The 12,013-nt window shown below is 28.7% G+C and overlaps 1 protein-coding gene across 1 annotated transcript in view; it reads left to right on the forward strand.

Moving 5' to 3' along the window:
- LOC148233785 (G protein-coupled receptor Mth2-like) overlaps positions 1–10,645 on the forward strand; it is a 38,894-nt gene extending 28,249 nt beyond the window's left edge. The window contains exons 5-8 of the mRNA XM_088188889.1: positions 4,639–4,820; positions 4,889–5,060; positions 6,320–6,508; positions 8,017–10,645. Coding sequence (XP_088045015.1) covers positions 4,639–4,820; positions 4,889–5,060; positions 6,320–6,508; positions 8,017–8,179 — 706 coding nt within the window. The 3' untranslated portion in view covers positions 8,180–10,645. The remainder of the gene's footprint in view (positions 1–4,638; positions 4,821–4,888; positions 5,061–6,319; positions 6,509–8,016) is intronic.
- Positions 10,646–12,013: the final 1,368 nt, after the last annotated feature.

Below are 12,013 nucleotides of genomic sequence, written 5' to 3' on the forward strand. Positions count from 1 at the left end.
TATTATTCATGTCACGCGCATTCAAAACACCACGTCATTAAATTATTTTTCTAAGCTATCAACCCTTAAATAGTAATCACTATTGAAAACAATATATTTAAATAAATACTAAATATATAAATTATCATACGTATTATATCATATTGGGCGAATAAACAATTAATTTTTAAAATTAAAAATATATGCTTATAATAAATTGTATAAAAATAAGGTTTTAATTATATCCCTAACAAATATATTTATTAAAATCTTAACTTAACATTTCATGTCGTGTACAAGTAATAGTTAAAATGTTATCGTTTCTTGCGTGAAAATATACCATTTTTGTCGCCGCTTTCCGACATTGATTTTCGAGGCCTTGGAACGAAGCTTATGCATGTGGGAGCTTTTTCAAAAGCTTCACCTCTAACACATTTACTACATAAGCATTCGTTCATAATTAATTAAATAGTTGTCTTGCTGTTTTGTTCAGCGCACCGACCGTACCTGGAAATTGAATTTAATGGGTCATAAAATAAATTTATAACTAACGTTAAATAATGTTTCAGTTAACCTAAAGAGGTCGCGATAAATTTTATTACTTTTTTAATGGAAATTTGTTAACCAATTATTTTTTTCGACGTTAAAATCGAAAATCTGAATCGTTTATCTTATAAGCATATTCTAATTAACTTGTCAATTTGGTGTCCAGGGTTCAATTATAAAGTTAGACAAGGTTTTGGTTAAGCTCTGGGGATTTCAAATGTCATGAACTATGTTATTGAAACAGAGGAAGTAATAATAAAATCAACACATTTAATCTCAATTTGTTCAGCACTTTATTTGATATTAAAGATAAGATAAGATATCCCAATACATTGTATCAAAAACACCTATAATATAGATAATGCATTAATTATAATGCATTTATAAATTACTGTTTATATTTAATAGTATATACCCCATTTTAATTATACACTGGTGAGATAAAAGTGCTAATAGCGTAATTACGGATAAACTTTTACCTTTGTCTATTTTTTATAACATATAAAATATGCACTATTTATATAAAAAATACTAACAATTATTAACAATTCATTATCACAAATACAATTTTCACAGGTCCATGTTTCTTATCAACTGTTTTTATGATACTTGTATTATAAAATATACTGTGAAGACTTTCTTAGATGTACTCCTCTTAGTTTTATTAGACGTTGTTTGTAAATTATTATTAAAATGTAAAATTCATTATTTTTATCTGCAACTTCTTCTTTATTCAATGTTGAGAATTAAAGTTCTTAATATACATAATTTTACTACAGCAGTGAAAAACTCGAATAGAACAGATTTCGTTTTATGCAAATCTTTGACTAATGCGTTCTACGGAGAATCAATGCGTAATGTCTAATATACAACAATCTAGAAAAGAATTTATCAAAATATCCATTAAATTAATTATTAAGCTTTTATCTAATTATGAATTTATTGTATCTGGTAGAACTCCGCCACAGTACCTTGCAGACTAACGTAGCGTTTCATGACAATAATTATATCTGTATCAAAGCTACAAAACTTTTATGCTGCTTTAAATATATGCATAGTATTTTTCTATTGAAAATCTGAGATACGCAATCACACATGTGAAAAAGATTCAACCGAATTCAAACATTGGTATCCGCAGATAATGATCATAATGGATACTTTGGTATAGCAGTAAATAATTCTCTGCCGTTTTTCACGAAGCTTTTCGCAAATCCCCAGAAGGAACATTTACCTTTTTCCGTAGCAATCCGAGAGTTTTCTACTTTTTCCTACTAAGCCTGAGTGCATCAATTTATTATCATCGCATTTTTTTGGAAAAAGTTAACCAGCAAGATATGATTAATGTGTATAAAATGTATCCGTTTGGCTGGAACTTGTGATACCATCATTTTTTATACGTCTAATGAAACCTTTTTCCGGGAAGTTTCATATACATAAAATTAAATATGTCAATATATATGTATATGTACATATAATATATAAAATAAAACCTTCGTGCCTTACTTCGCGCCATTTTTAAGCAGTTATAACGTATCTTTCAACATTTGACCATATACATTTTGTTAGAAATTATTTATCTTACAAATAAATTTATCTTACATCTTACAAATCATAGTAAAAGTAATACGAATTCAGAATTAAACCTACTTAAAGAAAAAGTTAAAATCAGTTAGTCTGTCCTGTCCTGGGTGTCAGTGTGTTTATTTGTGTATAATGCAAAGTTAATTTGTAATAAATTATTATTATTATACAACAATGTTTATTCTCGAAAAGATTGTATAATTGTTGTTTTAAATACGTAAAGTCAGAAGATCGGGTTAAACTTTGGATTCCAGATATTTGACGTGAAGGGAGAAGCAGCTGCTTACTCGGTCTTCTGTGTCTCGGTGGTCGGCGTAGCTCCGCTTGGTGATTGTGTGTTGACGAAATCAAATTCCGAATGAAAACAGTAGTATGTGCGCTATATATGCCCTTAAAATGTATCGTCTGCCTGGAGGAGTTTTCTTTGATACGGCCAAATATGTATATTTGGGAGTGTAACTGGATTTGCTTATTATATCTGGCTATTTTCTTGATGAAATATTTGCGTGGTCGTTTGAATCTAAAAAGTTAGAAATTTGGCAACTTAGCACTTATCGTTTCACATTCAATTGATGTCAATTTAATAATTTAATATGCGTGCGCATAAGCGTCGAACGTTCAATAAGGCAATTCATTTAGATAATCCCTCTATAGTCACAATGTCCTACCAACTTATCGTTTTGTCATAAAGACTAATGACATTTGGTTTGTGGCGCTTTTAACGCGTTTCTTACGTTCAGTTTCAATAAGCTTTGTATCTGCCGATGGTCCATGGACGCCACAAATCAATGAGATTCAGTGCATAAAAGTTTGTATCCTTGTCTCAATCACAATTAAAAACTTCGTTTTAAAAACAGAGAATGTATACTTTTCGAATATGACTATTATTCCGATAGATAGTTTTAAACTCTTACATATGCAAGCTTTTCCTCAAACGTAAAAAAATTGTTTCCACTTTAAAGTGCTTAAATCACGTCGGTATCACCACTTTAAGGGGTGTGACTTCGCAGCCAGTAAATCGCAGGTGGAAACTGGTCATAATTCATTAAGTTATATTACATATATTGCGAGTATCGTTTTCTCCGGGTGGTGGTGGAGAAGCTGGCTGAGGGATGATGTCCGTGGAAGATCCTCAGACGTCTTTTAGGTGGCAGTGACAGTGTCTCGTTGATCGTGTTCGGAGTCTCAGGCCGTATCTTCGCGTCTGTCATGCGGGCCAAATGCGAGTGTCTTTAGTGTTTGCTCTCTCTTCATTGGAGACCAGCTTTAAGTATTCAGGGCTGCAAAACTTGCTGACAAATCACAATCATGCAGAGATCATCCAGCCAATCGCTGCATTCGCTTCTTAGATTGTTTCCCTGACCGTTTCGTTACAAAGAAATATTCATTCAATGCACCGGAGAATCCTGGCGTGTTATTAATGTGAAACCCTTTTTTCTAGTCGTAACGAGGGCTTTTATGTGGTCCCATCCTATTGTCTTGTTTCTCGCAATTGATGATTGATAATTTTTGTTCACAGTCATTAACGCGAGTTTCAAGAGTAAAATCACCACAGTTTCTTAAAATGCTTTTTGTCTAAAAACTATCAAAAAATAAATATATAAGCAGATTTTAATTTCTCTCGCATTTCCCAATCAATAAAATATTTACCTTTATTTCTATTTAATATTAATCGGCGTGTCTTTTTGTTAGATATATATTTTGTTAGATATACGCAGATATATTATTTAATTAAAGAATTAAATTTGATAATATATGGATATAAGTTTATGGTGTTGCATGCTTTTATTTTTTTTATTCTTGGTCATAATTCTAATGTATTTATGAATGAATCGACGCATTTATATATTTATATTAAAATTATGAAAGAAAAAATATTTATCTTTTTTTATCAACAACAAAAAATATTTTTTGTTGTTGATAAAAAAATATTGTAATAATAAAACATAATTAAAGAGCAAAAGGTAAAGATCAGATAAATCATGCAGATAAAATTATTTCAGAGAAGCATTGAAAAATATTCTCAGATTATAAGATCTTATATTTAAAAGATAAATATAGCTTTTTAACAACAACAAAAATACTTAAAATAGATTATTTTATTTTATTAAAAATCTTTGTCGTAATAGCAATACATGTTTTAGTAAATTTTGTTAAATATTTCCTTGTGGGAATAAATTTTCCACTGATAATTTTATAAACTTTCTTACTATTTTAAAAGATCGTTGACTTGATATTAAAATAGTCGGATTTGATTATAATTATATTTACAAGCAATCGCGTTAAATTGTATATTTTTAGATATTTATATTATTCAGAAGCATAATAGGTCTACCAACAAGTTTTTGAGTATTAACTATATTTTTCAATTTAATAAATTATCCAATTACACACATATCTATTTTTAATTCTTAATAAAATCATATCGCTTCTTAGTTTTTTTGCGGGACATATATTTTTATAATAGTAAATAATGTTTGGATTATGTATTTAAAAATCACTTGGCAAAATATGTTTTTTAAATTGTTTCAGGGTTATGAAAGCGGCGAGGAGCAGACGCTCTGCGGAACAGCGCAGGTTCATGTTTTATGGAATCTATGCATGGGGTATGCCGTTACTTTTGACAGGATTTTTAGCATTCATGCAATTCAACAATCACATTTCACCAAATTTGATCCGTCCGAGTTTTGGAATGAAATCTTGCTGGCTCTCATGTAAATTAAAATTATAATGAATGAGTAGATTTTATTTACATAATTAATGGCTAACTTTATGTTTTCAGCGTACACTGAGATACTTCTGTACTTCTACACACCCATCATTATTTTAGTGACGATCAACATGATACTGTTTAGTTTTACGACCTACAAAATATTGTCTATCAATCAAGAGACAGCAGTGTTGAGGAACAGCGAGAGTGGAAGGCATTCAAATTACGAAAAGGAAAAACAAAGGTAATTCATTAAAAAATGTACAATGGTACACATCCATATTAAAAATAAAGAAAACCTTATCTCAGTTTTTTGATGATAATTATGATTAGAACAATTGTATATAAGATAATAATTACTATTTAATATCTTTCAGATGTAGTTGAAATAGTTGTATTCGTGTGGGATCTTAATTCTCAAGGTTTATCTCTATAACAAAATAAAGTGGTCTAGAAAACATTATGTTCACATTAACGTTACAAAATGTATGAATATCAGAAAATGAGATGAAATAGTGATTTTTCTAAGCTTTTTAGAACAATAAATTATCGAGAATTACTCGTCTTGATATCTATATGTTGTGAAAAATAACTAATATTAGATAGCCGACATTAAATATATTGATATGCAATGTAAGCGTTTTTAGGAACTGGGTAATAATAGCCATAATCAAGTTGAATAGGTGCAGACGTCCTGGCTCTAACCAGCATCAGAAGAGAATGCAATCGCTACGCATTCCGGAACCCAAAACTATAATTCTTCGAGAATAGTGCAATAAACCGTATCCTAACGCTCCTTAATAAAAAGCACGGCAAACAGTCTTATGAGTCATCCCCTATCTTGCTTGCTCACTGTGTCTTTAGAATTCCGTTATTTATCGCCGGTATGAAACATGACTGCTACAATTTATTTTATGTTAGGATGGTTTTATTTTGATTTTATAATGAATATTATATTTATATAACCTAGATATATTTATGTATATGTCAATATGCGGCACATATCAAAAAAGATTCCTCAAAGTCAATTCGTGTTTGCCAGTTCTTAAGTGTACGTAGTAGTTATGTTATCTATTGAAAAGCCAATTTTTATTTAATTCTTACATTATTATTTTTAATTTAAAAAATGACTGAGTCAAATATTACTGTGAAAATTATAACGGCAACATTATATTACTAATATCGAATCCGTTGAAAAATCAAGTTAAATTTAATTCTAAATATATATGAACTTCTAAGATATTGTTGCATTTTATTATAAAAATCAAATAATATATTACTACATACATACGTATGTATTAGTAGAGCTATAATTGCTATAAATGTATCATTATATTTTATTTACTATGAAATTTTAATCCATAATCGTTGCTCTTTAGATTCGTAGACTGCCAGTATCTAAAGAGCAACGATTATGGGTTATCCCGACACATATAATAAATATTTTTTTTATTACACATGTTTATTTTAATATTAATTTTAATATTATATTTTTTTTTACAGACTGTGGCTATATGTAAAACTATTTCTAATAATGGGAGTCAGTTGGGTGGCAGAATGGATAAGCTTTGCAATAAACGACTCTAGTGTATACATCTGGATATTACCTGATCTCTGCAACGCTCTCCAAGGCTTGTTCATCTTCATCATATTCGTGTGGAAGAAGAAAGTCAAGAATCTGATTGTGAAACGGTAATTTGCATAAAAATAATTTAATTTGCATAAATTACTACATAAGTAAATAAATCGTTTATAAGGGTATATATGATACACCGTTTCCAGTGACTATCGTTTTACAGAAAAAGTACCTGTCGAAGTACAAAGACGCAGAAAATCGCCGAACAGAAAATTATAAATAATGTAAAGCAATTCTAATATACAGTAGTTTTCTATATTTTTCATCACTTATAGAGTTATTTAATATTATCACATCTAGGATTTTCAGATTATTCTTAGAAAGCTGTCGCTCTTCAAACTATTTAGCGAACTCTTACGTTTCATCTGCATGTTAGATTTTAAAGATCAATGATGCATGCTATTACTGATATTTTTAAGAAGCTGATTTTTTTTATTTTTTTATAAAGTTCTTCAAATCAAACCGATGACTTTAGGGCCATTATGAAAAATAACGCCAAAGATTCCAGCAATTTAAGAATTTCGTCTATCGATACTAGAAAAACATCTGCAACTGCGATTTAGACATTTAAAAAACATATAAGTATGTCGACGACTGCGGTGAACTTGGTTTTGTGTGTTTTTACTACAGTTTTGCAGAATGAAATAATACGTAATTGAGTTAAATTAAACTTGCATGTTTTTGACCTTCTACATTCTCACGGTTTTATTTCACTAAATATGGTATATAATGACTTATTTCATTTATATAATAATATTATAGCATGATTTTTTAATACTTACAAATATTGAAATGGTGATTAAAATCAATTAAATTTAGAAAAAGCAAAAAATTTAATATCAAATTTTATTATTCAATATAATATAGGGTTTTATATTATTACATCATAAGGTTGAAATTAGTTTTACAATCAACGTTTATTTGAGTTATTGAAAAAATATTTTGAGTTTATCTATTATTGTGAAATGTAAATTATAGATATTATTAACAAATTGTATTCTATCACTAAAACTAATCTCAAGTTTTCAATAATATTAAGAGCTCTTTGCTTGCGCAAGTATAATAATGTGGTGATTTTTAGTAATCATGTTGTGATTAAATCTATGATATCATATTAAATTTAATTATTTTATTAGCTTAAAAATAATAGCTTTATATGCATCGAGTTCATATTCTTTTATAAAAATTGTTCATGTATTTATCTATTTGCACCCATTTTTAATACCTAGGTTTATAAATAATGTAATGTGTTTACAGTGATCAATTAAAAAGTTGACATTTTAAAAATAGTAATAAAGAAGTACCTATTACTTAATAGAAGTGTGTTCTTTAAGTTAATGATAATAAATTTAAAATAAGTACTTTTTTATTATAGAATTTTAATATGAAAACTTTTTAATGTTCGCTGTATTTGATTCATAATACGCGAACAAGCATGAGTCGACAGATAACGACAATCTCCTATTGAATGTCATTAATAACACAACAATAGTGAAAACGTGAATGTTATCATTGTGAATTTCACAATGACACTTTATTGATTCATTTTACAAACGATTCACAGATACAACTTCCTGCGATACGGATCAACAGTTTCGAAATCCAGGACTTCGTCTCGGTTCCGATCGGTTAACACTGCCTCGACGACTGGAAATTCAGAAAACCAAACGGAAAAGGCTTTCCTGTCCACTACGGATCAGAGCATCAGGATGTCAGAGTTCAAGTGAAGGAAATAGAAGCATTCTTCAAGAAATTAATGACCTATCCACGAAGAAGATGCAAAGAAACGCGAAGATATTTTTTAGTTGCATTTAATCTGCTTTGTAATTAAAGCAAATTGCATTTAATATACTATAAAAAAATATTTTCGTACGTAGTATATCACAACTTACGCTTTTATATGTACACAAAGCTGACTGCCAAAGATCCTTATAGCTCTCTAAAAATTACGTTATGTTTTTAAGTTATAGTTTATAATTACCAGTCATGTAAATTTATATTATGCACAATGTTTATATATTATCTTAGCTTTATGTAATATGTATTTTAAGACAATCTGACGTGAAAGACATCGTTCATTAGTCATGTTTGCATTTGCTATAAATATGCTACCTATTAAAAACATATATATTTTTATGACATAATGATCTAATGTTTAATGTTAATCACTATTTTAAAAAGCGAACTATAGTAACAGATGATTAAACACACATACAGGGTATACTCACATATTATAAAATACATAGAATTTAAACAGTGAAATTTGAGCAAGAAGAAAGATTGAGAAAAATATTTTATATTTAAATTTATACTTAGTAATTTCTATGAAACACGTAGTAAAGTTCATCATTACCCTATTTTATGACGATTTTCATTGTTAGCCATATCTATATTGCCATTAAAACAAGTTCCTGTATATTCATCATCAATGATGTGCGTCTGAGAGGGACTATAATTAAGGTGAATATACTGATAACGGTGCCATTACATGTAATAGTGACTTTAAAAACATACCAATTTATAATTTAAAAATATATGAAAAGCAAAAGATTTTTTTTCATATTCAACATCAAAAATACTTTTACTGTTATATTGACAAGCAAAATTTAAGTAAAGATCCATAAAACTTCCTTTAGCTGAAAACATAAATATTAATATTTGATTACATAAGATCTCTGGTAACAGTCTTTTTTTAACTATATCTTTATACTATCAATTCAGTGTTCGAATAAAAACAATATCTTAAAAATATACAATGTCATTTCTAAAGTTTTAAATTGAAAGCAAACTCTACTTATTATTTTTTTATAAAAAAATGTTTAAAATATTAAAAACAAATAGTTTAAAGTGCCTGTATTTAAGTTTGTTTGAGAATGATGTATGTATACATATTTTAAGATCCCAAATCAAAAAAATGTTATAACAAACAAACACTGTTTTACTTTTAAGCATATGGATATGTTTAGTATTTAATTTGCTTGATTTTTGACTAAAAAACTAAAGTTAATTTCAAAACATCAACTGTACTTTATTTTTTTCAATGATTAAGGCATTTGAACAGGTTCTTAATTTGATATCATTTTAATGAAGAACATACATGACATAATATCAAGTATAAAGCATGTTTTTAAAATACGTCAAAATATGATTAAATGCTGATAGATTGATGCCTTATCTTATTCTTACACATATTCATGAAACAACAATATTTCTTCTTCTCATGAACCTATAAAGTAAAACTTCAAAACACATTTATGTTAAGAATATGTTATATTGTATATAAAATTTGCTACTTTTACATCTTATAGCCATGATTGCGATACATGACTTAATTTGAAAGATCATACAAAACTAACTCTATTGTATATTATATCTAATTTAACATATTCTTGTTTTGAGAGTCTTGAAATATATCTATTGTATATGCATGTATACCATTTTATATAAATCTCTTTTTTAATTTTCTCAAGTTCTCTTTATATATCACTGAAAAACTTACAACCTAGTGTGAATGTAAATTTAAAAAAATATAAATATACGGGTATTGAAAAAAATATATTATATATAAATGTTGATCGTTGTCCAAATGATTTTCATCGCAGTTGTTATTGTAAAAGCTTTAATAATATAGTAGTGTGCTTAATCAATTTTTGATACTTATAAATTTTACTAAGTCTGCCTTATTCGATTATTATATTAAATACTTTTAAAACGTGTTTAGAGCTTGTGTATCTTTACTAAATTAAATGAAACATATTTTGAATGTACTAAAAATTATCGACGCTATTCAATTGTAGCTTCTATTTTGTATCGAAATATAGAAATGTAATTTCTACTATTAAAAGAAAAAATATATCTGTTTTCTCATGTGCCGATCACAATACCTTTCGCATGCATAAAAGTTACATGTTACCATAGGGTTTATATAAGTATGGTGTGTAAAATCAACACTAATACAGCTGAGATTTGCATTTTTTTACGAATATGTATCTCAATATGCATTATGCTAGAGGTAAATCTATAGTGACTTGAAACATGGTACATAGATAAAACAACAAATTAATTGAGGAATACTTATAAATATGACAATTAATATATATGTGCTAAATTTTATTTTGTGATTTTGTTTAATTTTATATTCTTAGTTGATATGTGTATTTTAAAAATAATAATAAAAATCATATAAATTTTAATATTTTCTTTTAACCAAAATTCCAAAAAACATCAATAAGGTTCGATTGCAATCGGAGCTATAAGTGATATGATTTTGTATCTACATATCCTCTGTATAGGTTCCTACATATTGATATTTTAAACAAATACGCTAAATGGTTCAACCCTTGAAAGAAACCATCGTTGAATGATTTCAAAAGCGTAATCAAAGAACATTACGACACCCATCTAAAAGACATCTTTTGTGGAATTGAAATTGTTGCTATTTTTAAAGGCAATTAGACGCCAGAAACTCCGATAAGTTTATTTTAAAAATATACATAATTCACTCAAAATGTGTAGTTAAATACACCCATACCTCGATATACGGCCGCTCTTTATACGGCCTTTCGCTATAACGGCCCTCTTCAATTAAGGCACGTTTTCGATTTACGGCCTAAAATGTTTTGCTATAATGGCAAAAAAACTTTTTTTCGATGTCGATTTTTTAAAAAATTTAAAAATAGATTTAATTTGCATAATTTTAAAATATAAGGTGAAGCAGCTAGCGCCGACGAGGCCGCATCTAAAGAATATCCCAACATTTTAAAGGGAATTATTGAAAGAGGTGGTCATAAACCTGAACAAGTGCTTAACGTAGACGAAACAGGGCTTTATTGGAAGAGAATGCCTGATTGCACGTACATTTCAAAAACCGAAAAATCTGCGCCTGGTTATAAGGTGCCTAAAGAACGATAAACTTTGCTACTTGGTGCAAATGCTGCGGGTGATTTTAAGCTAAAACTACTTTTAATATATTAATATTTGTCCGAAAATCCAAGGCCTCTTAAAGGACTAAATAAAAATCAATTACCCGTCATATGGAGATCCAACAAGAAAGCTTGGACGACTAAAGCTACTTTAGAGGATTGGTTCAAAAATCACTTTTGCACAGAAGTGAAAAAATATTTGCGAGACAATAACTTAAGCAACAAGGCTTTGCTAATTTTGGATAATGCACCAGGGCATCCTACTAATTTATCCGAACTATCTGAAGATGTCATGATTGAGTACCTTCCGAAAAATACAACAGCTCTGATCCAACCAATGGATCAGGGTGCAATAGCCACTTTTAAGGCATATTACCTACGCCGAACTTTCCGACAACTTATGAGGGAAACCGATGGTAAATCTTCAATTAAAATATTTTGGAAAAACTATAACATCAAGGATGCTGTTGACAGCATCAGTGAATCATGGAAGGAATTAAAATTAACAACAATGAACCATGTTTGGAAAAAAATATGGCCAGAATGTGTAAAAAGTACTGATGCAGAAGTTAATTGCCTTCCTGAAATTAGGCAAAACATTTTGGATCTAGCACATGATCTCGGCTTTGAAGGTTTGAA

This window comes from Plectrocnemia conspersa, unplaced genomic scaffold (assembly GCF_051122295.1).
Source record: "Plectrocnemia conspersa isolate PC_06_02 unplaced genomic scaffold, ASM5112229v1 ptg000007l, whole genome shotgun sequence".
Lineage (NCBI taxonomy): Eukaryota > Metazoa > Arthropoda > Insecta > Trichoptera > Polycentropodidae > Plectrocnemia > Plectrocnemia conspersa.